Genomic DNA, 26347 nt, shown 5'->3' on the forward strand with positions numbered 1-26347 from the left:
CTTCTATGTGCCAGAGTTGTCCATGTATATTTGAAGTGGTCATTAAAATAAATCTGTTCTCAATTTCTTTCATAAAAGGAGGGAACAGTTCTGTATCTACAGACAGTTGTTGCTTTACCATTGCAACACTACTAAGATCTGTACTTCCACGCAGTCCCAAGGCAAGGTATTCCAATATTATTCTTACATAAAACTGCTTTTTGGTGTCACTTAAAACCCTCATAATGTAGAGCTTATGCCAGTATGTGCAAAATACCTGCAGTAAGAGTTATGCTAAATAGACTTGTTGCAGTTAAATTTAAGCTACAGAGATGTACAAGTAACTTGTTTATAGGAATGTGCTGCAAAGTATTTGAACAAAATTGCTAACATGTTTACTGTTGTAAATATTTTAATAAAAAAAGGACACTTCAAACTTTTTTACACAATTATCTACAATAAAGAGAAATTTACAACCATTTACAAAATGTTCTTAACTTCTTCTTTACTGTCAAGACAGCTAAGATAAAAACAAAATAAACATTAGATACATGAAGTCCTGTTTTTATTTCACTCTGTATTTATAAAAGGAACAAAGCATCTTGGTGAAGTTCCATCCGCATGCCAGTGAGATCAAATAGAGCATGATGAGAAGTGCAAATGGATACAAAAGAATAGCTGTGTTCTTCAAAAAGGGCAATGCTGAAACAGAAGCAACAATGGAAGCAAGTATAAAGCAGTGCTCTTTCAAAAAAAGAGGTGCTTCCTGTAGAATGTCCTTGGGGGAAGACAGATAGATAGCAAGAAAAAAATAGTACTGCTCTGCCAGCCTTCTCAGAGGGGTGCGTCTGTCATCTCTGCCCTACAAGTCCTACCATTATCACAGATTAAAGAGTACTTGATAACTGGTATAGGTAATGCCCTGGGAAATTGTTTTACCTAAAACTCCAGTCTTAAACTCACTACAGCATTTTTATTCAAGGTGAACACTTTGAAGTGGATTTACAGAGGAAGAAGAAAACCAAGTTGCAGTGCTATAGGTCTAATACAAGAAGGGAAGTTGGTATGGTGAAGAATACAAATTCTTTGGTTAAGATGTCCACCCAGCTGGAAACACGGATTAGCAAATTTCTATCAAACTTCTTTTACCACAAAGAAGGAATTACTTCAACAGCCAGCTGAGCCTCTGCTTTACAAATGAATAGACTAAGATCAAATTAATAGGTTGAAATCGTGCTCTTGATTTTAGTCAAACAAAGAGAAAAGAAGTTGCTGTTACTCACCACTGTATCCTAGGAATGTCACATAGATGTAATAGCCAATTGCGATCAGCCATAATGTATTCCCAACAAAATACCCAATGACAGAATCAGATATGATGACATCTGCAAGAGACAACTACTCTCAGCTGTTTTGATAGAGTATGATTTTGAAGCAGAGAGCACAAAATATTCTACTTACAGTTGATGAAAAACAGCTGGATAAAATGCAAAATGACTAGAAGTGGATAGAAAGCATTCAGATGAACATCAAAGGCATATCCCCACTCCACATCATAGTCTCTGTTCTGCTGCTTCACCAAGTACTTATTAGAAATGAACCTACATGAAAAGATATTTAAGAATGTTGTTAATGTGAATATATAAAGCTGACTGACAAAACGTTGGTTTTGAGACAGATAGTAAGCCATAAGTGATCCTAACTCTCTACCCTGACAAAGTTTCTGCTATATGGGAGAAAAACATGCAAGAATTATTCAGACCAGACTTATCATTAAAACATTTTTGTTAGAACTGTAATTACAACCCTTGCATTCAACAGGCAGCTGAAATACACTGCTGGTAATACAGAAACAATTTTTTTTTTTTTTTTTAAGAGATCAGTGTTACAATTTTATCGATGCAGTTACAAGTTCTCAGGCAGAGTGCCATTTTTGTTTGTACACACTCACGCAGATGACTTCAGAAAAGTGCACTTTTCTGAAGTCATCTGCGTGAGTGTGTACGTGATCAGTACCCCTCGCGCAGAAATGGTTTATTTCACCTCTACAGAAGTGCTGCGCTGCGAGGACAGAAAGAGAGCAGGCTAGCACTCTTAAGATGAGCCCATTCTCCTTACTGAAAATGAGCGCTAATGGAAGACGCACTGCCTGGTGCTAGACTACGGAACAAGCCTCGAGACTTTGTTTTCTTCAGCTGAAGTTCCACTGACATCCCCTTTAGAGGAGGAACAAGAAGTCAATATATGCCCAGAAGTATGACTTTAGATACCAGAGCTTTCATGGTAGCTTCCTCTGACATGCTCTTTGCGCTAAGTGCAGGGTCAGAAAGAGGCAGAGCCTGTGTGCAAGGTGAAGTGAGGCAAGAAGGGGTTTAGACTCATTAGGAATGGGGGGAGCTTTTGAAAACAAAAAGGTGAGCCTGCACTGGAAGAAGAGACTTGAACCGAACTGGAGCCAGGCAAGTGGTATTGAGGCCTGCAGGAAGCCAACCACAGGACAGAGGAAAATTTTGTCTGGGCCAGGAGACTGCATCCTGAATCACAGATTGCTGGAGGATGGCAGGGGGAAGCATTACAATATGCTCTTCCCCGAGCAATTTATGAGTTGCTGTCCCAGGCAGGAGAGTAGGTCAGGCTCTCTATCCGACTCTATCTTTCATCTATCAGCTACAGTTCTTTTATGTGCCCCATCCTAAATTTTGCAATTACAAGTGGGAGTTCCCAAGGTCACTGTTTGAAAGGAATCTATCCCTTTTCCGATTGGCATCAGTTTAAGACGTCAGCTCCATTGCTAAGAACTCTTTTAAGTACCCTTGCTTCCTTAAGTTCTTGGTAAAATAAAAATTCTTTCTTTGGTGCCCTCCCCTTGCCATAGTGCAGAAACAGTGACTTCCCGTGGCTCCCTTGCCGGCACAGGACACATCTCTAACGTGCTGATGCCTGAGCTATAAACTGACTCGCTATTGCCTCTCCCCTTCTGTAAGCCTCTGGATGTTTCAGGCTAAGACTGGCAGCGACTACCACCGAAGCAACAAAGCCAACATGCGCAAAATAGAACAGACATTGCTTGTAGTGGAAACAGCTAAAATCTTCAGCAAGAAGCATGGGCCAATTGTATATTGCCCTACGTAAACATAATCGTCCTCAGGCTTACATTACTTAAGCTGTTCAACCAAAATAAGGAGTGAAGAATTTTTTGATCACCACATTTTTTTATTTAGCATAACTGCTGAAGATTAACCAGCTCAAGAAGAAAACAAGCCAAAATGCTCATCATAATACAGACTTTCTAAACACTCATCTTTTGTAGGAAATAGTAAAGAAAAAGATGTGTTCTTTTTTAAAGCAACATTGTGAAACAGTTACCCCGACAGCACAAAACCTATAGTCAATACATACTTTATAATTTTGCCCCAAACAGAGAACCAAGTGTCTTGCAAACAGCAGAGGACTATCCTGTATCCAAACAACAATACTGAACTCAGTTTCAGACATCACTACTTACCACATTAGAGTCGCAATCAGGAGGCCAACGCCTACGCAGTCTATGAATACAACCCAAAGTAGCAGCTTTATTGTTTCAAAAAAACCCATGTCCAGCACAAATCCAAATCCTACAGTAGACACTGAAGGGAGAAAAAGATTATTAAAGTTAGCTGTGGAAAAGAAAGCATGACATCTTAAACCAGTATGGTTTTTGAGCATACTGTTACAAAATCTCCAGTTTCCTTATTATTTTTCTCCACAAGATTTTCAGTCTGACAGCTCAATTTTTTTCACCAAAGACTAGGTATAATGCAATTTATTAATAATGTAATCCCTTTCACAGATTGGAGAACACTCATCTGTACTTGGTCTTAATGATATAACAGCAAATTGTATTACTCTGCACAAACTATTTTTAAAGAATTCACACAATGCCACAATAGAATATTCTTTGTGTTATAAAAGCTCCTTGTGACCCAAATCATGTGTGTGGCGATACATACTTTTATTGCACAGTTAACAGTTTTGATATTACTAACAGCAACGTGCTACGTAACAGAAGACTAGAATAATGCTTCTTACTGCATTTTCGATTCAATCAAAAAATTACATGAGACACTTTGTTTATAGCTTAATTCTGCAATATACAGAATCTCACCAGGGCCTTTATTGTAAAAACAGTATTTTATCCGTAATGTTCAGAAGAAGCAAATGTTTGGTATTTTTTCACTAAAGCACTGCTGTGTGGCATAGGTTTTTATTCCTGTCTGTAACGTTACAAAGAACTATGTAGTTTGAAACGCAACAGAAAATGCGTTGCAATAGAGAGGTTACTTCAGGACTATTAGCATTAGTTATGCCTCCTCTGTTTTCTAGTTTCCACCTTAAATTCCAAAAGGTTAGGCCATTTTCTTGTACGCTACTTTGATTAAAAGATAGTCCACGTGGATTTTTTGTCCTTTGTGTGTGTGTGTGTGTGTGTGAGAGATTAGAGGCGTGAGGAACGTTCATCCCTAAACTCTCCCTCCCTCTCTTTTATGCTGTTCCCCTGCACTCACCGCAGAGCCAGATACTGAGAAGCACTAAGAAAGCAGGATCATCTCTTGCCCATTGGTCCTTCGTCTGTTTTCTGTAGTGAAAGTTCCTATAAACCCTCTGCGGTGAAGTAAACAGGTAAAGCATCTGCCAAAGAGCAAACTCGAAGTCCATCTGTCGGAAGTGGAAGAGCCTCCGCAGGTACTTGTAGCGTTTTGCCCCAGCTGTGTGCCTCGCAGCGTCTCTGGGGCTCAGCGCACCGTTGCCCTGGCTCCGAGAATTAACCGAAGTGGTCGGCAGCATTTTGCTGAAGAAGGGATTTCGAAAAAGAGGCATTTCAAAATAAAATCACGCGACGCGGGCCACACCTGCGGCACCGACGTTACGACCCCCCCCCCTCCCCCAGCCCCGCGCACAAGTATACACCGCGGCTGCGGGGGGGGCAGCTCTGCTCCCCGCACCGCCCCTCAGGCGGCCCCGCGACCTCGCCCCCGTCTCCTCAGCCCCGCGGGGCCGCTCCCGGGAAGCGGCGGGCTCTCTCCGGGCACCCCCCCCCGCCACACACACACACACACACACCTCTTCTGACGATCGCAAACGCCGTTCGAGGCCTTGACGGCCGATGGGCTTCGCGGCAGGCGAAGGGCCGAGACGCGCGGCCAGGGGCAGGGGCGGGATGACCGACCGTCCCCGATCGCTCTTCGGCCCACGCCAGCCCGCCATCGCCCAAAGGGACCCCCCGCCGCCGCCGCCGCCGCCGCAGCGGGAAGCGCCGAGCCCCTCCCCCCCCACAACGGCCGGGCTCGCGCCACCCGAGCTCCGCTCGACCCTCCGCGCGCGGTGAGGGGGCGGGGCCTCACCTGCTGCCCCGGTCCTGCGGCGCGGCGCGACCCCCCGCCTCCACCCGCCCGCAGCTCTTCCGGCAACGTCCGCGGCGCAGGCGCTCCGGTTTCCTTCCCGTAATTGCCCCGCCCCTTCCTCCCCGCCGCCGGCGGAAGCGGTGGCAGGGTTCGGGGCGGCAAGATGGCGGCGGGCGCGGGTAGCGGTGCCTGAGTAGGCGGCAGCGAGGCGTAGAGTCGTCCTCGCCGCCATGCCCAAGTACTACGAGGATAAGGAGGAGGACGGGCGGGCCTGCGGGGGGGTGAGGGAGGACCTGCGGCAGTGCCTGCTGGAGAGCCCCTGCGTCCTGCAGGTGAGCGCTGCCGCCATCCCCGGGCCCGCGGCGGTGCTGCCGCACTCGCCTTCCACCCCCCCGACCCCCGGTTAAACCCTGAGGGCAGCGTGCCTCACATGGAGGGAGGGGAGGTCTGCTGAGGAGGGGGTGGGGGGGTGAGGGGGCGAGAGGCAGTTACCTGGCCCCTTCCAAGCCTGTTAATTAGCGTTTCGAGCAGGTTAAGAAATGACAGCTTCAGAAGAAAGCGCAAGTCGCCGTACCGTAGCAAAACGCCGAGTGAACCTTGTCTGAAGTGTTTCGGTGCCTCTTTGACAAGCTGCAGAAATCCACTAAGTCTTTAATCCTTTATTCTTCATCTAACAGGAAAAGAAAAGCCCCAAACAATGTTTGAGGGAAGGACACTGTAGGAGTTTGCAAGTGACATTTTTTGCGTGTAAAAGATCAATGGTAAGTGTTTGTAGTGTTTTTTCTTCTGCTGGCAGCCTGGTTGCTTTCTGCCCTTTTCCCTGCTTTCTGAAGAAAACCACTTAATCACTTTAATTCGTTAAAACTGGTGTCGTTAAGCAGAACAGGTCTTGCCTTTGAATTCCATTTAAAATATGGATGTTGTACACTGTTCTCAAGAAGAAAAAGTTGCAGAGTGTGAACAAGATGGAAAAAAGCATCTTTAAACTGGCTTCTTTAGGCTTAGCATTTGACATGTAAATGAGGTTGGGTTTTCTACCTTTTTTTTTTTTTTTTTTAGTAAAGCTTTGTTTTAAGCAGCATTAGTAGATCAGGTAGTTGTAAGATAAGATGTTGACAAGCTAATTTTTGTCTATGGGTAAGGAACACTTAAGTGAAAAGAATGTCCTACTGAAAGAGATTTCCACTGTTGAAGCACCAGGCTCTTGCGTTCATTAATTTTCTTGGAGGGCTTGAATTCATGGTAAAGAATGGTTTGGGTTTTTATATGGTGAGCTGTCAAGTATGGTGATGAGAAGCCAGCTGTAAAAATGTAATTAGATAATGTTTCCCTGGTTTTGGTAGGAGTTCCTTGTCTAGAAACACCGTGCTTGTTTTTCCATAACACTTAAAAAATAGTTAAGGTGTGGCAAAGATGGTATTAAAACTTTCTAAGCATGGCTAGTGCAGGGCTCATTTTTATTTTTAGCTGATGTGATACATAATGAAGAATACACAGCTGCAACTATACCTAAAATTTTTCTTCCGTTCTGTATTTTTGCTTAAGTCATAGCATCTTTTTGTACCTCTCCCATACAATCTGTATTAATCCATAAAGTGACAAATTATTATTTCTGTGGACAGGAAAAAATGCTGTGTATTTAGTGCTTGAAATACCTGTTTGATGCTTCAGTAGCAATATATGCATCTCCAGATGATGGGCCTGTATTTAAGGGAGCCTGATGAAACTTAAGTTTCATGCGGGAAGAGGCCTGGCTCTCATATGATTCTGTTTATCTGCTCCAAATTCTAAGGCTGAGGAATGACATTTTTCTTGTCTTGTTAACTCTGTAAATTTCAATAATTGTGCTCTGCCAAATTTCTTACTTGGTATAATAGTGAGACTTAAAGAGTGTTTAAAAACAAGTTAGATGCTAAATGCAGATGTAATTTACAATATGCTAAAATCATTAGGGTATTTTCCTAGATGCTGTTTTCTTTGTAAGGAAATACAGTCTCTTATCAGAGGAGTAAACTTTAGTACGCTTTAGATATTGAAGTGGGAACAAGGTTTAAAGTGGACGCTGCTTGGTTATTGGACAAGCTGTGCCATCTTGCAGTTTAGTTCTTTACAAATTTTGCTGCAGTTCTGAATCCTGAAAGAGGGTTGGTTAAGGGAAGTAAAAGATCTGTCCTCAATCTAATATCTGAATACGGCTGAATTGCAATCTGTAACTGCCATCTTCAAGACTACTATCTAAATTCAGGAGAATTCTCCCAAGGTCAAAGTATGTTTTTCTGCTGCACTGGGAAAGAACTTGCAGTTTAGTTTCAGTAAGTGCGGCACTGTAGCTGTTATTCTAGCTTTACTGCCATTTTTTGCCTTTCATTAAATGCTTTTTTGTAACGGCCAAGAAGAAATTTGCAGATTTTACAAGCTGAATATTATTTCATTTTTTACTGATTTTTTTTTTCTTCAGACACTTGTTGTATTTAAGTTATCCCTGTCCTCACTGACATTTGCAGTGACTCCCACTTCAACCCAATCTGAATTTTCCTCCATCAGCTTGTCAGTTGAGTTTGGAGAAACAGGTCTAAGTAGATTTACGCTACCTTGTTTTCATGTGTTCCTTGCCATGCCACCGTGCTGTTCTGTCATTTGTATTGTTACGCTGTTTATATCAGAACGCACAGGATGCTTATCGCATAATTTTAATTTTGTGTGAGATTTAAGATAATACAACATCTGTTTCCTTGGAAGAGCTCTATGACTTGTTGGCTACATCACTGGTTTTCTTTACAGTGACTTCTGCTTTATTCTGTGCTTTCTTCTGATGTTACAAAGTGCTGAGATCGCCAAGCACAGTATTTCTTTTGCAAAAGATATGCTTTTAATATATTGACTTAAATTTTCAGTTGGATACCAGAGCAAGATTCAGAGGAAGGAAGGGATACTGAAGTCTTCATGAAGAGACCCAGCCATGGGAAATCAGGTTTCATCAACGCTTTAAGCAAAACAGAGACTAAAGTAAGAAGATTGTATCTGCTGCATCCTTTCATGCAGTATTTTCATGGAAGGTATCTACTCCCGAGTATTCCGATAGGTTGACCTGGATATGCATTTAAATGTTTAAAAGAAGGCAGGCATAAAACTGCAAGTTCTGGCCAAAATGGCTAGTTGTCACGCACTTGCAATAAAATATATAAAATCCAGATTAAGCTGCAGAAGTTATCATTGTGTTTTGAAGTGAGGCTGTCTTTTGTGGTTTTACTAACTATGATCATGCTTTACTATGACAAATAATACAAGATATCGAACTGGGAGTTCACTCGACTGGTATCACAGAGGATATACCTCAGGATAGAGCATTTCCTAGAGATGATGAGTTGACCAAGGCTGTGAAATGTAAGTGCAAGCTGCTTCCTACCCGGTAGGTTTGTTACCCAATAAACCTGCAGTAATAGGTAGGAGTGGCGATGGATGTTTTTGCAGTCCCACGTATACAAGAATGGCATCTCTTTCCTCTTGCTACGAATTCCTTTTAAAGTCATGATTGATGTGTGTGGTTATTAGCACAGTCTAGTCTTGTTGGACAAGTAGTTTAAAATTTGGTTACTCCAAATTAAAAGATACCTGATTTATCTTTCAGTAATCTGTCTTCTTATTGTATTGACACAAGTCCAAGAGAACTATAGCATTATTCTAGTTGATGACTTGAAAGCTGTATGCCAGGGTGTAGCTAATTAGGTATCTTTGGATGGGTGAGGAAGGTGTTCCTCAGGCCAGCAGTTAAGGAGACCATGGCTGCTATTGCTGTGTTCTGAAAGTATTTACAACAGTATTTAAGTTCCTCTGAGATGACCATGTGTGACCTTTCTGTATTATTTTCCAAGCAAAAGTATAAATACTAATCCAAAAGTGTACAAACAAGGGATGGTGATCTGGACTATTGTGTTTATAGGAAGTCCTGTTCCACAAATGTACTTTGTGAGCATTTTTCTTGATTTTACTTTATCACTTCTCTCTGAATTCTTTGGTTCACATTTATGGGTGTAAAATGTTCAAATTGCCATTCATATTCATTTAAATTGTAACTAGGTTCTGCTATGTACTGCTTAAAACTTGCTCTTCCTTTAGAATTTTTTTGTGCGTCGTCAAATTTTATATAGTTTCATAAGTTATAAACCAGCTGCAGTGAAAAAGCAAAGAGATTAATAGAGGAAAATATTGTTTTGCTTTCCTTTGATCAAGGATGATGGTGGCAGATCTGTCTGCAGTATGACAGTGTTCTTCGAGACATAGGTAACATTGGTTAGTCTCTCTTGCCCCACCCTGGTAAGGAAGTGGGATTTAAGGGGATAACAAGCATTAAATACTGCTTAAACCGTGACTGTGATCAATATTTACTGATTCTGTTTAAGAACTTGTTTCTGAAGAATGTTTCTTTGTCCTTCCTTCAGTGTGTCTCTACCTCCTTCCCCGCCTTTTGAAGCCTTTAAAAAATAATTGGTAGTGTAACTCATACATGTGGAAACTCAAATAACTTCAGACAAGCTGATTATAAGCAAGGTTAGGCAATAGTGAGAGGGGAGAGAGTCACAGTAACTTCTTTTATTGCCTGAAGCTTATAGCCATGTGCCTGATTTACATTTAGTCTGAACAGATGTATGCAACACTTACAGTTTGTAAAACTGATGACTTAAGTGAATGAGTGCCTGTTGATTATTTAATTCTGTCTTAAGCAACTGCTCTGTGATCAAAGTACGTTTGTATTCCTTGTGTGTAGGATTTTATTTTTGCAATCATAAATCAACACCGATTTCACATTTTCATGTTCTGTTGATCATGTGAAAGCTAGTTCATTTGTTGAAGTGCTGTAAACATCCTTTGTTTCCACAGCCTAGTTACCATATTGTCTCTTTACATATACTAAAATGATAAATTGATGTGCTGTCTATAAGAATATTCTTAACTTAGCGCTCTTAAGTTCAAAGTATTACTCACAAGCCTTTTCCATGGGGAAAAAAAAATTAAAAAGGGTGTAAAAATAAATTTAAAGCCACTTGGCAGGTAATTAAATGTCAGGTAGAGAGAAGAGTGGGAATGGTACATGGTTTTGGTAGTCATGGACTCTTCCATGGTCTGCCCTGCCGCAGGGGACTGTAGGCTTGATGGTTCAGGTGATCTGTTTCTTTCTCAGCCATAATCACTGAGCCTTACCTAATGGTGCTGCAGCAACTCCCTTTGGAAAGGAACAGGCACATAACATCATAGGCAGATAACTAGTTAAAGTTATTTTTAGTAATTGGCTTGATCCAGTGAAGATCAAGTGTTAAAATTAAATGCAGTGTTTGCTATTGAACGTTTAAGGTTTTAATTAATTTAACAGAGTATGTGTATTATTTGATCCAATAGAATCTTTGTGCCAAGACTTCCTGATGGTTCGCTAAGCTATCTAGGACAGTATAAAAATACATATAATATGTATCAAAATACTGACTTGAGAGACTATCATTGTTCAGTTCCAATATTGTGTAACATAATATTCTTCTAAAAATTTCTAATTATGTAATTGCTTTGGGACTTTGAACACTGTCCTACTTGAGAGCTATTAATGTTTCTTGTGTGAAAAAGAATTTGTTTCATTAATGGAAAGCCCTAAGTATTATAAATTTGTGTATATGATTCCAACTTTTTTCCTAATACACAAAATGTTTTTATTTGAGTATATTGATATTTTTAAGTCTCATGCCTTGTGCTACACCACTGGCTTTTATTAGAAAGTACATATTTCTAGTCTATGGTAGATTTTGCAAGGTTGAACATGTAATGTTTTTGAATCTGTCAAACTGGACGGCCGAGGACAAAAGGTCGAAATGGCACCAAAAGGCTCTTACTGGTTTTAGAATCACAAATATATCCAGTGCTAATAATCTGTATTGAATAAGTACAGGATGCAGTTTGCAACCTTTCACTGCTGCTCTAGTGTCTCCCATTTGTTTTACATAGTGGCAGAGTCAAAGGGTGCTGAATGCTGTTGAGGTTCACGTCACAGACTGTGGCTCTGTCAGTTAGAACCTGTCTATTTTACTGCCTCTAGTTTCATCAATTAACATGTTTGCAGGATTGGACCACGGAGAGAACAACTTTGTATTTACATAGCTGTAAATACATATTGCAGGACTACTCAGATGTTTATCATGACAAAAAAATAGGCCATGGTTATTTACTCTGGTTTGAAAATTCTTTAGGTTATTAACTCTGCTCTTTCAAGTTAGTATGAGGTGATAAGCATATTGTTTAAGCAGAATCTGTTTAAGGAAGGCCTATGTGTACATATATTGAAAAGTGAGAGAAAGGTGTTGGCGTTTAACAAGTAGGCATGCATTTGTTACTTAAGTTATGCCGCCTAAAAGGAAAGACAAAGCATCTTTAAAAAAAAAAAAAACAACATTTTGAAAGCTTTTCTGCTTCCAGAATGTGTGCATTTGTATTACAAAGAGCTTCATTATTCACTGGTTGGCATAAGAAATTGGTTGTGTGTCTCTCTTCACTTCTAAGTTTCTGGGGAGTAGCAGGTTGGATGATATGCTTTTTTTCAAAGCAGGCTTTAAAAATAATGTTATTATTTCAGTGGAAGCCTGGAACAAACTAGACTGACACCTTCTGCTTATAAGAAGAGCACTAAGTGAAGTCACCTTCTAAAAATGCAGCCACGGAATGTAGGTGGTAAGCAGTATCTGTTGTTTAAGACTTTGGTTGGAAAACTTAGAAACACAGAACTGCAACAGCTTTGTTGACATGATGAATTTCACATGTACTCATGCTGCCTTAGCACTTGATATGTGGCCATTTAGAATATGTGTATTTATTCTAAATATGTATCTCATTGCCTAAAGCTGAAGAGCATGACAGAGTTCAAATACCATCATAAACTGTAGTTGACAATAGTAACCAGAAACCTTAAGATCCTTTCTCCTTTTTCCAAATGTGTATGATGCATTGTTTGTCTCTGGCATGGTTTTGCTGCAGATACCCGCAGAAAATTATTAACCAGTTATTTCTGTAAGTGGTACACTCAATGATGATTTGATATAGGAGGAAAATTCTGTAAATGTAGAGACATAGAGAGCAGCTTCTTGAAGTGGACTATGCTTTATTTTCAGGTTTTACAGTAGGTTAATAATGTCCTGAAACACTGAAAGAAGAAGAAGAAGCAACAAGATTAGCATTTTAGTAGCTGTTTAATGATGTTGGTAGCAGGTGATATATTTCAAATAATAACGTATTTTAGTAGATAAACATTGACGTTATTTTTTCTGTCAAGCTGTTGCAAAATGAGTGGTTTGGATTGCTGAAAGAATCACCATCAAGGGTGTTAGCAAAAATGATTTAATAGCGTGACTTCACAGAATTTGATGGCAAAGTTCACTCTATTACTTAGTACGTGGATGAAATGTACTAGGGAAATCAAGTTAGAATCAAACTAGAATTATTTATACAGAGACCAAAGGCGCAAGAGAGAAACATATAAAGGAAAATCGAGTCAGAATTGATTTTTCATGATTTGCACAGAAATTGGGGCTTTGTAAAAAGGGAGGGGAGACCCTCCTGTTGAGTCACAGGGTTCAGAGAAGACCCCCTTGCTTTCTAAACTCCCATTGGAGCTTAGATGCGGCTGGATCCACTCCTAGTCTCAGACTTGGTCAACAGTTTAAAGGAATTATGTGTGTAACAACAGTCTGAGATTCATTCACAGTTTGAGATGAATCACAGGATTTAGAAAAGGCAACACTTACGCTATACTTGCTATAGGATACTGGGGTTAATTCACACACACGTGCACACAGACACTAAGAGAGATACCTACCTTTGCTTTTGCTTTTATATATGTGTACTTGTTAAAAGTTCCCCTTGAGTTCAGTGAAAATATTCACATCAAATGTCTCAGCATTTTTCTCAAAGGGTGAAGAAGGGTTGAGCCTCAAGGAATGAAGGGTATCAGCCCAGGTCCCGTCGTCAGCTTTTGGTGACATCCCTCCGGTTTTTGCAAACTGGAGAGTTTGTGAGCTCTGAGAGGTGTCCCACTCAGAGGGAGATGCTGGATGCAGCCCACTGCAGTCCAGGAGAGCTCAAAGGGCCCCACTTGGGACCGCTGTTCATAGGTTTGCGAGATGATTGGCTTTAGTCATCAGCAAATTACTAGAATTCCAGTAACACTGGTACCGTTTTCACATGACCTACATTTCAGATAACGGAGGACTCCAAGGCTGTTGAGGAATGACTTAAAATTTGCCAAGGATGGCAGGAAACAACAAAAAACAGATAAGGGATGTTCCAAGGCTGTCAGGAGATGACTAGTATTCCTGCTTTTGTATCTCTGCCTCTTCTAGGCAACAGGAGTCCTTGGTACGGTCAGTGCTGCTCCTCACCTTAGTTGTGCAAAAGTTCCTGGTACAGTCAAGGGATGCTTAACTGCCCAACTCATTACACAAATGCTAAGGCCTAACAGGAGTTCCTGAGATCATAGAGCAGCCCAGGAGAGGGGCCACACAAGCTGGGGTTGGTTTGCCCTGATGAAAGCTTTCATGTGCTGTATTCTTTCTTTCTTTGCCTGTAGGTACTAATGGACTGCAGTGAAATGGGAGTAAGTTCTTAAAGATTTAGTAACAGAGGAAATGATACAAGTGCATCTCTGTGACTTAGAACAAGATATCCAAAACTATTTTTGCAATATTGTTACTATTACTTTAAAAGGAGCTAGACAAAAATAGCAAATACAGAAATTGGCTCATAATTCATAAGTTCTAATGATAAGCTGTGCTACTGTAAAATTGTATTGTGTTGTCCTTCATTATCATGAAGGATGAGGAATATAGACTTTTTCTGCCAATTTATGGCAGGAGTTTTTGAGGCTCTTTTGGTGGGGGAAGTTTTGAAGTCTTTCTGGTATGTATGTCACAGAGGTCTAATATTTGTTAGATATTGCTTGTCTCAGGCTTTTGATTCTGTATCAGCCATACCTCTTTAATGGATACAGCAGGATTGTTTCTGGAAATCTGAGTGGGAAGAAATCTGTTACAGGTCATCAGATCGCTGGCATACCGAGGAAGATGAGGGTAAAGAGACAGTGTGCTGAGGGGATTGATTATCAGATGTGTAAAATTTTGTATTGCTCAATATAAAGGCAGAAACTACCTAAACCCCTTTATCAGCTGAGACTGGATGTCCAGTGAAGTGTCCCTTCCTGCTTTATATTGGCATTTAAGGTAAGAGAGTTTGACACCCTTCATCTAGTCTGACCTCCTGTGAAGGTTTTTATGCTAGAGAAAGGCATTGGCTCTTGAAGAAGGCGTAAAATGTAATCTATGTTTTGATAGTATATTTCAATAGTTGGTAATCCCTCTGTTAAAAGTGCATGTCTATCTTGTGATTAGAATTTGACTTCAGCTTTCACTTACAGGGGAAGGAGAGGGGATGGCTCTGCAGAAGAGGTCAGTAGTATCTTGTATTTTCCTGCTGGGAATGCATTTAAACTACAAAAAAAAAAAAAAAAAGTGTGCTCTTAATATTTTTTTGATGAAATGCATGGATTGACATCCTAAAATCTTGTGTTATGCCTGTCTTCCTTAGTCCCCTCACAAATTTCTGATTTCTGATTTTCTTTTAAGAAGATAAACCCCTGTTAAGGGTTTTTTTCAGTGATCTACATATGGGTAAAATCCCCTCTTTCTTTGTACAGTATTGATGGTACTTCCAGGATGCATGTCACATTTTGTCACGGTGTTAAATTGGGATCTTGTGTTCAATACCTTGTCCCCTATGACCCTGATGCCTTTTTCAGAGTCAGTAGTTTGTCAGTCTGCTGTTTTCCCAGTGTTCAAGGTATGGCTTTGTATTCCTTTCCTGGATGCATAACCTGAGATTTGGCTATTAAAAAAAAAAAAAAAAAAAAAAAATTGAACAGTGTGCTTTATGGCCTGTTCCACAACTCTTTATGTGATGGCCCAGTTCTTTTGTTCACCATAGTGCCAGCTTCTGTGTTGACCGTAAATACAGTCAGCAGTGAGTTTATACATGCTTCCACATCTTTGAGGAAAATGTTGAAAAGTCTTGAATCTGGTAGTGGCTCCAGGGCAGCTCTCCAAGTACCTCTACTCAAATACAACTCCCCTTTGACATTTAGTTTTTGAGGTTTGTTACTTAGGTTTTCTAAATTGAACAAATGTATAATCTTGCCAAAAAATAGGTAAATGAAAAACCTGCCTACCCTATCCATTCCTGCCCTGCTGGCTTTTCTCTTATTTTGACCTGGGTAACTCAGACTGCTCTGCCTACAAGTAACGTGGTTCTCCACATACTCCTTCGACGCTGGTGCAACATGAGTGCCCTTCTGGTCTGTTGGGTTTTGGTGCTGTTTCGATTCGCCGATGCCAAGTGAACATCAGTAGTAAACACCGTTCTTCCAGGATCCTTGGTGGGGAGTTGTCTAAGCCTGCTGTTTGTGAAGGTCGTATTTTGGTGGATTATGATTAAAATTCTCATCAGCTACAAATAAATTACGGTGTTTTGTGCTTCGTAACCCCGTTGAACTCTGTATTCAAATTGAATGGTGCTAGTGACAGTGTCTACTTGCTTTCTAGCCCATTCTGGCCAAGTATTTTTAGTATTTTTATGACAGGATGGCTTTAAACTTGCATGGCATGCAGAGGAACTCCTATTTTCTGTCGTGTTTTTGTAGAAAAACATGGCATGGCTCGTTAGCTTTGTGCTAAACTGTGACGAAAGACACATGTTAAAAATCACATATGTTTGACTAGGCATTGAAAATGCCTCTTCTCTAAGTTCTGTGTGATTTTGAAGCAGAAGTGCTTGTGTGGAATTTCACCAATGACAGGTGGAAAGAAAAATGAAAAATTCAAGCTGCATATCCCAGCTTCTCCATCCAAATTTGGATCATATTGAGGACTTGAGCTGGCGGCTTCTGGCACTGGGGAGCTGCAACGGGCAAATTAGAATTCTTACACTAGAGTGGTGTTGGGACTGACTCAGCTGGTACTTGGCAGCAGTTCTCGCAGATCATGCACAGTTGGCTGGAGGCATCCGGACGAGTGTGTCTGTGTGTCTCACTAATTCCCCGCTTCAGCGCGTTTCCTGTGCGCGGGAGCCCCTCGCGTACCTCCTGGTTGTTCCCACCGGACAGCTTGTGCGTAACCTGTCTTCTCCTTGGCATTTGTGCACCATCTAAAAATAATAGAACAAGCCAGAGCTGGACTGTGACCTCCTCTTACATTCTTTCGAATTACACTTGATGCTGCCCAAGCAAGTTAAATCCCTTATTGATAGCAGTGTGGTGTAGGAATTGATTAAGAAATGGAACCCAGACTCCAGCTATACAGCAGTTTTGGCAAGGGTAGCTGGCTTAGCCAGCTCTTGAGCAACTTCAGGCATGGGCAACGAGTAAGGATGAAGGGACGCTTTTATTAGAAGATAAAAAGTTGGCTTATTATCTCCAAGTCTTTAGCCCATGCTTCGTAGCTGCCCTGCGGGTAAACTCCTCAGGCCCGTGACATTTTCTTTCTCGAAATCCCCAATGCCCGGCGGCGGATGGTGATACAAGAGCGAACCCCGGTTGCTGCGTGTTTTTGTGGATCCCTCGGAGATGACAAAGCAGGAATAACCGGGCGCCCGGCTCGGGGGCCGGCAGGCGAGCCTCGGCTGACCGGAGCCACGCTGAAAACGGCCTCGCGTCGGCCCCAGCGGGCGGGCGATGCCAGCCGTGCCGCGGCCGCGCCTTCTCCCCTCCTCTCCCCTCCCCGTCGCTCGCCGTCCCCGCCTGCCGTCCCCGCCTCCCGCGGCGCCGAGCGGCGGGGCCCGGTGGCGGCGGGCGCAAGGGGGCCGGGCCCAGCGGTCGGGGCGGGGCCGCCGCTCCCCGCTGCCGTCACGAGCGGGCGGGCGCCGGCGCTCGTCGGGCCGCCGGAGCCGCTGGGGGTTGCGGGACCGGCGGTTGCCGCGGGGCGGTGCCGGGAGAAGCGAGGCGACGGAGGTAAGCGAGGTAGGCGGCCGGGGAGCTGCCTCCCTCAGCCGCGCCGGGAGGAGGAGGCCGGAGGGAGAAGGTGCGCCTCAGGGGCGGGGGCCGCGGCCGGCGGGTCTCCTGCGGCGGAGGCGGGAGGTGCCGCTGACAGCTGGGGGGGGGAGGGGGCAGCGCCCTCGCGCCTCGTCGCCTGCCGCCTCTGAGAGAACGCCGTCCGCCCGCCGAGCCCCCATCTTGGGGAGGCCCTGTCACCCGGGGTTTGCTTCGTGCCGCCGCGCCGTTTCGGTCGTCGTCGTCGTTGTCATCTGCAGCGCGCTGCGGGGTTTGACGGCGTCGCTGGGTTTGTCGTTACGTGTTTATCTTTTATTAAAGGTTCGTCCTGAGCGTCCGCGAGCCGTGCCGGGCTGTCGTGTGTAAATTGGGGCGTACGAACAGCTGTCTCGCGAAGAGATGCAAGAGAGACATCCAAACCAAGGATGATGTTGCCCTTAACTTGTTATTTAAGGGGGTGCTTGAAAGCTCCTGTGCGTTCCCGTTTCCAGGTATTTTTATGAGATCTGTGCTTTTCGATACTAGCCCGGACGCTTCTTTTTATGGTTTTGTGCCCCAGTGTGGGTTTGTAGAACAGCAGGCTGGCAGGCCCTGTGTCCCTGAGAAATTGGTGATCTGCCACGTTTGTTGTTGCAGCGGTAGCTGACCCCGAGGCGAGGTGGTGTGGTTGGCACCATAAGTAGTGCTGTTCCCTCCACACGTGCATGCTTTTGTGCTCGAAAAGAGTGATGGAAACACTTGTGTGTGCAGGAGGCCACACGTCCTGAGGTGGGATCATCCCTTCAGTGTTGCTAGCAGGAGTTTGGAAAAGTGAAGATCAGAGGGTCCGTTTGTGACTGCTGTCTGATGATGCGTGGTGCACCCGTGCTCTTCGGTGAGCTCCGATTTTTCGGCAGCGATGCCATGGTTCAGGTAACAGGAATTTAGGAGCAGAGCATAGTGAGCAGAGTGCTCTGTGGAAAGTGATAAGATGTTTAAGAGCATTTAACCTCCCTTAATTTATTCCAGACCAGCTTTTATGATTCCTTTCCCGTGCAGAGAAGCCTTAAAAGGAAACAGATTTTATGTTTAGCTTGGTGCATATTTCAGATTTTTGCCCATTTATTAACCTAGAATATGGTTATGAAATATAGTAGTAATGCCTTTGCGCTGCCTTTGCAGTACTGGTGCATCATCGTCCATTCCACATGGCTTTGACAGAGCAGTGTAAGAACGAAGCTGTAGCTTTGTCCTGGTGGCATATGTTTTCCCCCATACAATGAGCAAAGTCAATATATGCTGGTCAAAGCTCAGCATGGACTGCATGTGCTGCATAGGCACTGGAGGGGCTTTTGCCTGGGCAGTCAAGTACTCTCTGTGTTGACAGTAGCTCTCCATCTGCAGGCCAATACCATTCTTTCTGCAAAAGTCTGTAGTATTGAGCCTGTCTGCATTGGCATAGAGAGCTAGCTGGGAAGGTCTTGCTGGGTTACTTCTTAAGCAACAGAAGCAGAAACCCTTCTGTGTTTGTATTCCCTCTAAAGCAAGGGAGGTGAGGTAGCAGAACCCTGTTGTCCTGGAAACAAGATTATTTGTTTTCCCTCAAGAAACCACCGTTTGCTAATGCTTTTTTTCAAAAGCTCTTAATATAAAAACTTCTTAAGGTTTTTCCTGCTTCTGAAGATTTTAATTCAATGGGCTACCTTGCTTCTAGGAACTCAGGGAATGCAATATCTTCCCAATTTTTTTACAAGTCTCTCTGACTCTCAATGCAAATATTAGGTGGGAGCAAATGGGGGCGGGGGGAGGGGGGGATGGTATTTTTGGCAAGAACTTGAAATTCAGTATTCTTAAATTTAGAAGTTCTGGCACTTGAGGTGGATGTGACCTTTTTTATTCACTGCTCCCTGCTGGCAGTACCAAGTTGTTAGCAAATCATTTCAGTGCTGTTTTCAAGTATCCATATCAAGGCTGTATGCATTTTTCTTGATACATGACAACTTTGCTGGTGATTTAATTTATTTTTAATGAGCTAATTTTAACTTAATCTATAGTCGGTGGTAGCTTGTAAGGACCCATGAAGAAACAAAGAACCCTGCCAAAGTGTGGCATGGAGCCATGTGATCTTCAGAGGGTGTTTGGCTCCGTTACTGAAGACAGTGATCACACCTCTGCAGAAACTTACTTCTGTCTCTCTTGCTGTCAGCTGAGACAGGGCGCTATACCCCTACTAGGATAGTAGAATTTTTGGTCTTAAGAACTCAGATATATTGAAGGTCGGACATCCTCAGCCATTTCCTAGACCTGTTCAAGTCCAGTCTGGTTGCACAGATGATGTATTAAATGAAAGAAGTTCTCACTGTGGAGTGAAATGACTGCTAGGAGAAATGGCTGCTCTGTTTCCTCTGTTTTGGACTCCTTAATCTCCGTATTATTATACTGGAATTAGGAAGGAAAATAAGAAGGCCAAGGATCCCCTTTCGGTTCTTGTTTTCCTTGTTAAGATTTAATTCAGGCTTCTGGCATGTGCTTTGTTACAGCAAATTTTGATTAACATAAATGCTAGTACATAAGATGCACCTTTAGAATATAAGAATACCTCTTGGACACCCTTTGTAGATTACTTTGTTGGAAAAACTTCCCCATTTCTTGCCTGGATGTGGAGAGCAATTGCCTTGCTTAGAGATGAAGTTTGAAACTTCTGCCTGTTGTCCTTGAAGAGAGATAGGAGATCAAATAGCACAGGCAGCACAGCTCAGAGCTCTATCTTATGCACTCTTTGCTCCTGCTTGTCACTTCCCTTCCTGTTTCTTTTCTGACAAACTGAATTTCCTCTCTATTGTTGGATTATCTACCTAAATCTCAAACAGACATCCTTTGCAGAAACATCATTGGAAAATGTTGTTGACCTTGGTAGAAGAAAGCTTTGGGGTGTATCTACCTCATCTACATCTGTCAGACAGATAGGCATAGCCTCAAGTGTGTTTAAATCACACCTATTGCTGCTTAACCTAATATGATAAGCTATTTACGACAGATGAAGTTGATTCTTCTATCTTTCAGATGGAAGGAGGATTTTCCCTTTCCTGCTTCACAGCTGCTTCCTGCTGCCACTGCTCTTGTTCCTTTGCTTCCCACGTTCTGTTCTCTGTAGTGGTCTCCTTACTGTATGCAAAGTGTTGCCACAGATTGGCAGTGTGCGAGGCAAAACCAAAGAACAACCAAGGCAGAGCAGGTTATGAATAGAGGGTGGACCCAGTGAAATAACAGGGGCATTTGTAAATTAGGGATGTGACTGAGAGGAGGGTGTGTGTCTTGGCTGCACACGGTCATAGCTGGCTTTTGGGGTTTGTATGGCACGCGGTAAGGGAGGTGTGCACGAGATAATGGAAGGCAAACTCCCCAGACTTCCCTGGCAGTTACTGTTGTATTTTGCCTGTTTCAGAAACTGGGGTTAAGGACATTGCATCAGCCAGCACAGGTGGACGTTGTGCTTCTGCTTCTGTCAGCCTGTGGAGCCAGCCGCTTTTCTGTGTCTCACAGAGGAAAGGGAGGTGCCAGCACTGCAGAAGTGTGTTAGCACTTCTTGAAAACAACATTTGAAAGCTGCACTGAAGTGTATTCACTCAACAAGAAGGCTATCCCTGGCCATTTATACTTCCACCGAGTGTGAATTTCTTGAATTTATGATATTTATACCAAATATGCAATAAGTAGTAAATAGGGAAATGGAAGTACCAAGGTACATCCTAACTTATCTAAAACCATCTTGATGAAATGTGAGAGAGTAACAGAGTTTTCCTTCTAATCTCCAGGCAAGTTGACATCTCAGTCTTGGGTGAAGGAGACTTTCTGTGCAGCTTACAATACACAACCAAGGATTTCTCTGCAACCAAGGTTTGTGGATGTGTGGCTGTATTCACTAAAAGTACTCATTACATACAGCAGTGAGATATTGCTAAGACCTTGTATGAAATCAGCAGGATGTTTTGAAAAAGACATTGACGTTCTTGAGCTGTTACATGTAGACCTGGCCCACTCATGACAGTATAACCCCTTTGATGTTCTTATTTCTCACGAAGCCCTGCATCTTGTTTGTGGCCTACTGCTTTGCCGTGGTAACAGAGAAGCCTGTTGTGTGAGAGATGATGTTCTCGAAATACAGCTCTGTTCTTCCAGCTTGTTGCAGACAGAACAGATTTTGTAGAGGAGATAACTGAGTGAGGTGAAAAGGAGTAGCATCATAGAAAAGGAGTGTGGGTATAGAGGGGGAAAGTGAAGGGAAAAGAGAAGGGAGGATGAGAGAGTAGATGGGCCATACAGGAAAGAAGAGAAAGAGTGGTACAAAAATGCATCCAGTGTTTTTCTGATCTGTGTTTCTTAGCATTTGCCAGTGGAGCACTTCAAAGTTGTAGTTTCTGCGGAAAACTGGAGGAGTTCTGAACCTGTAGCTCCAGCTGGGGTGTGCTTGGGGAAAGTGCAAAAGCAGGGGCTAGGCTTTAGAGCTGGACTTCCCTGGCAAATGCATCCTGAACCTGAGCATATAGGAAGTGAGTGGGGCTGTGCCACTCTGAATGAGAACCTGCAGGAAAAGGCCTGGTATAGGGTTTGCGTGTTGCTAACTCCCATTGGTAGATAAGATGCTGTAAAGAAGTTGGGGTGATCTGCTCTCACAAGCATGGGTATTTTTGTCTTGCTTAAGAAAATAGTATGTTTTACCACCCATCTAAACTTTTATAAGAATAATCATTCTTTCCACCATATGACTAATTATAGGAAGTGTCTATGTACAGATGTTGCAAATCTTTGGAAACAGCACACCTTAGTTCCTTGGGGCAGTGTTATAGCTAAGGCACTCTTACTGCAGTGTAGCAAACTAAACAAACTACAAATAAAATCAGTGCCTGCGAATGCTTCTGCACATGCTCAGTTCCTTCCTTTTTTTACAAGGCTAAGAAGTCCAGATTAACTCTGTGCTTGAATAGCTGCTTTACCTGGCGGTACCCTGCTGTATCACTGAGTTTTCTGTAACTTCCTTCCAGATACAGAAGCACGTGCAAGCGAAATGAACTGTGCTTAGAAAGAATTTGATGCCTGGAATTTCTCCTTGCAATGATTAGGACAAATCTCTAAGGTGGAAATTATGGCAGACAGTGGAGGCACAGAGGATACTGGATTTGCTGAGAATTTCTTCTCCCACTCATTCTCTGTCGTTAAATCTATTGTGTTGGGGAAGGTGCAGTGCTGGGCTTACTGCTAGGTTTAGGGGTTGGATCTTTCTATAAATCCGGTTTGTGTTTGTTTCAAGCCTTAACCCTTGGCAGTCTGAAGCCTGGATTCAGGCTTTAGAAGAATTTTTCAGGCATTGTCCAGTCTTTAAGAGTTATAAGACGACTTTAAAATTAAATTGCTTTGTATAAGGTGTCAAAAAATACTTGCCTGCTTGGAATCACTTCTGTTCTTTTTCTAGCTCTTTCTACATTTTCTCTGTGATGACCTGTGTTAAGGGAATAGTTTTTCGTAGTTTGCTCAGCCTCTAATTATTCATGGTGCTCTTTTGAAAAACAACTTGTGGGGTTTTTTTCAGTGTTGCTCGGAATAAAGTAGTTAATTGATAGACCCTCTAAAGATATTCCCCACCCCCCCCCCCCCCACCCACCCCCCACCCCGATTTCTCTGTGCATCTTGCTGCATTTTGTCTTGCCACCAGCAGTTCTTTTGATCCTATATTTTTTACATTCGCTAGGCTGGAAATAACTGCCTTCCCCAGCAGGGCAGGTGGAACGAAATGTGTGCCTGTGCTTCAGCAACTTTAGTGCAAAGTTCAGTGGCCTAATTTAAACTGTTGGTTTGACATTTCTGAAGAGCGTTCACTTGATCTGGTCCATTGACTTTGCTTGGGAGGCCATAAACTTTAATAGCAGCATCGTATCTTCACTCATCAGAACTACTTGCCGAGCTCTGTGTGCCATTTTTCTGTTATATTTTTACCATAAAGTGATAAGTATTAGTGCATTGTTAATTCTGATAGCAGTTCTGTAAATATCAGAATTTATTGAATATTACAGCATTTGCTTAAAAAAAGGTGCTTGTGTATTGTCTTGTGGAAGATGCTATATATAAAATGTAAAATCTAGGATCGGTCTTCCTGTCCAGGTCCAGAAGTCTGTAGAGCATTTCTCAGGTGCTTTGTGAGTGTGGACATATCTGCACAAGAGCATTATATTGTGGATATCTTATCCCCTCCAGTTTCTATGGGTCACTTTTTTAAGTTCAAAATTGTACAGTATCATACAGAAAGATACAGCAACAATTAATATGAGACCAGTAGATAATAATATCAGTAGAAAAGTCATGTATGTCTAGCCATGTTTAAAAGTTGGTGTCACAGCTGGAAGCTAGGAGGTAGTGTTGCGTGACACTTAACTCCCTGTGGACTCATGAACTTGCTCTGCTGTCCAGTCGTGTACTTCTAGAAACACGGATGAACATGGTCCTTGATGTTTTCTAGTGATGATAACTTTTGCTCCCAATGTGCGGGTGGACCATCTGTCGTCATTTCTGGGATCAGGGAAAGTGTTTGGCACTGTTGGTTCCATGCAGTGCTGCCCCGTACAAATAAGACAGCTATAGGCATGAAGACAGCATTTTAAACAACAAATGATCTACACTGCTGACAAAATAGCTGTCTTAAAAGAGCAATCCATGTAACCACAGTTTGGCCTCATGGATTCCAATTATGCTAAATCTTTAGTTAGATGATCTACTTTTCTGTGTAGAATTTAATGCACAGGAGGGGCCTAATCTGGGGCTGAACTGTGCAGTAAAGGACATCGGTGAGTGTAACAGCTTTATTGGTTGCAGAAATTGCAAGTTGTACAGCAAGCAAAGCAGGGGATTGAAGGAAGAAGAGGACAAGGTTATTTTCTAATTGAGAGCTGCATGCTTCCAGAGGCCTGGGATGCAACCCTACCACTCCCCACAGTTCCTGTGTGGTGCAAGGCAAGTCTTTAAAAATTGTCCTTCTGCCATTGGTCAAGACAATATTTCTCAGTTTTTGGGTGCCTGATTTAAGATCTAATTTCAGTTTTACGGAACTGCTAAGCCCTCCCAGCTGTTTCTGCATATATTATGTAAAAGACTGTATACTTCCAAAGTTGAATCATGGATATCTCCAGTTGGACACCCCAAGCTAGTTGATACTTTATTCTTTCTATAGAAGAAGGCTGCTTCTCCCTTTAAATCAGTGCCCAGTACCTCTCCCATTCCCACAGCTGGTTCCCAGCCTCCTTGTGCCAGCTTAGGCTGCCCCCCTTGGTTTTCCTCCTTATCCTACTTGTCCAGTTTCTTTGATCTGCCCATAGCTGTCTGCTCCCCAGCTCTTTATTGCAATGATTCCTCCCAGCCAAGTAATTTCTGACCTTATTTCTACCAACAGACCTTCAGTCCTGATCTTCTGACACCTTCATTTTTTTAAGCCAGCTTTGCCAGTATTGCTCTTCAAATCTATTCTACTCGTTCAGTTTGGCCATTTTTTCCCCATGCTTTTGAATTTGATATTTCTTTCATATTCCTGAAGGCTTGTCCTAGAGATAGAGGTTCTATTGGCCCAGGTCAATGTTGAGCCAAACTGTTGTTGAATTATTATTAAAATGAACTGTTTCCCAAACCCCTTGGGCTGGAGCAGTGAGTCTGCCTGTGGGGCAGGCATGTGCAGTCAGGTCACCTGTGGAAATCAAGAGTACTCAGTTTTTTGGCATCTTTGGAGATTTTAGTTGTGAGTGAATCTCTACTGGATCTTTGTTTACTGTGACTTTTTAAAGGATTAGGATAGAAGGGAGAGACTGCCAGGTTTTGTTGGTTTTGAGATTTATGCAAAACACTTTTCTTTTAGCCCTTACTCTTGGCAGTGGCTGAACTGTTTTAGCTGAAACTAATGATTATTCTTTAAAACTCAGTCTAAGGCAAACACACAGCATGAAAAATTTCCGGGCACACACTTTGTAAGCAACTGAAAACACTAGTCTTTTAAGAAGTGGTGTTGAGGAGCCATAGTTATGAGTAGTGGTGCTACCGGTCCCAGCTTCTGATTGCTTCTCTCTTGCTGAAGGATTATAAAGTGCTTTACAAACTGTTCATTCATGTCACGTGAACCTATGTATCTCAGCTATTGTGCAGCATAATGTTTGACATGCAGTAGCATATAAGAGGTTTTTAAAACAATGTGGGACTAGTGATGGCATGTAAATGACTTGTCTGTTAGAAATGGGGGCAAGTCTTGTGTAGCAAGGAACTGCTTTCAGTGTAAACAGAGACTTTCCTACTCTTCCCCTTTTGGTAAGAGTGGTGGCAATGTTGAAGTGCATCTTTGCTTTGATGTATACCAAAACTCTCTCCCCAGGCAATGTACCTTTCCCAAACAACTGTGAGGAAGCATTTGTTGACCGCTAACTCAAAATATATGGGTGCTGCCATCTAAATTGTCTGCATTACTTAGGGTTTTTTTCATCAAGTAATAGACAAACTTCATCTTACCAAGTTTGCAAGATTTGAGAAAACTACATATGCTCTGATTGAATCTTCTCGACAGTATGTTTCTTTTGGCAAGAACAGATTACCCAAGAATAGTTATTTTTTCCTGTTAGTTTGACCCAATCTATATTTTAGTAAAATTACCCTTTCCAAGAAGTATCAGTAAGAACTGGATTTCTGCTAGAAGTACTAACGGCTATGGTAGCAGCGCCTGAGACACAGGCTTCCAACATGAGCTGTAGGTTTACTGCCTCACTTGAGCTAGAGATGTATATGGAACAAGCCTTGTTAATTCTACATCAGGTTCTCACATAGCTTTCTATCTTTGTGATTTCTGCGTCATGGTGTCTGAAATGTTCTGTACTTAATATATTAATGATAGGTTACAGTTCTGTGTTCCCAAGAGGCTTTC

General features: G+C 42.5%; 3 protein-coding genes across 11 annotated transcripts in view; 2 read left to right on the forward strand and 1 right to left on the reverse strand.

Annotated features, from left to right (window-relative positions):
• Positions 1-246: 246 nt before the first annotated feature.
• UNC50 (unc-50 inner nuclear membrane RNA binding protein) lies at positions 247-5444 on the reverse strand. Of its 2 annotated transcripts, none has more exons than XM_049834456.1 (6): positions 5361-5444; positions 4524-4807; positions 3485-3605; positions 1441-1580; positions 1263-1364; positions 247-681 (listed from the first exon to the last, which is right to left on the reverse strand). In XM_049834456.1, exons 2-6 carry the CDS (start codon positions 4801-4803, stop codon positions 545-547), a joined length of 780 nt encoding a protein of 259 aa, XP_049690413.1. In that variant the 5' UTR covers positions 4804-4807; positions 5361-5444; the 3' UTR covers positions 247-544. The 2 variants fall into 2 exon arrangements, with proteins under 2 accessions (XP_049690413.1, XP_049690411.1); XM_049834454.1 differs by lacking the exon at positions 5361-5444 and adding an exon at positions 5080-5248.
• A 40-nt stretch (positions 5445-5484) lies between these two features.
• LOC126053003 (cytochrome c oxidase assembly factor 5) lies at positions 5485-12068 on the forward strand. Of its 3 annotated transcripts, XR_007510215.1 has the most exons (4): positions 5498-5692; positions 6038-6121; positions 8255-8366; positions 11974-12068. XR_007510215.1 is itself a non-coding variant. In XM_049834466.1 (3 exons), exons 1-3 carry the CDS (start codon positions 5591-5593, stop codon positions 8062-8064), a joined length of 432 nt encoding a protein of 143 aa, XP_049690423.1. In that variant the 5' UTR covers positions 5485-5590; the 3' UTR covers positions 8065-8248. The 3 variants fall into 3 exon arrangements, 2 of the variants coding, with proteins under 2 accessions (XP_049690423.1, XP_049690424.1); XM_049834466.1 differs by lacking the exons at positions 8255-8366; positions 11974-12068 and adding an exon at positions 7819-8248 and having other exon boundaries at positions 5485-5692; XM_049834467.1 differs by lacking the exon at positions 11974-12068 and having other exon boundaries at positions 8255-10232.
• A 5219-nt stretch (positions 12069-17287) lies between these two features.
• The window catches only part of INPP4A (inositol polyphosphate-4-phosphatase type I A), a 128813-nt gene continuing 119753 nt past the window's right edge, over positions 17288-26347 (forward strand). For 2 of the 6 annotated variants that reach the window (XM_049834418.1, XM_049834423.1), the window contains exons 1-2: positions 17288-17385; positions 21219-21300. The gene's annotated coding sequence lies outside the window, so the exon portion shown is untranslated. Of the gene's footprint in view, positions 17386-17607; positions 17714-21218; positions 21301-26347 lie in introns of those variants that run through there. The other 4 variants (XM_049834421.1, XM_049834417.1, XM_049834422.1 and 1 more) reach the window with 3 other exon arrangements.

The sequence above is a fragment of the Accipiter gentilis genome, chromosome 31, assembly GCF_929443795.1.
Source record: "Accipiter gentilis chromosome 31, bAccGen1.1, whole genome shotgun sequence".
NCBI classification, from domain to species: Eukaryota; Metazoa; Chordata; class Aves; order Accipitriformes; family Accipitridae; genus Astur; species Astur gentilis.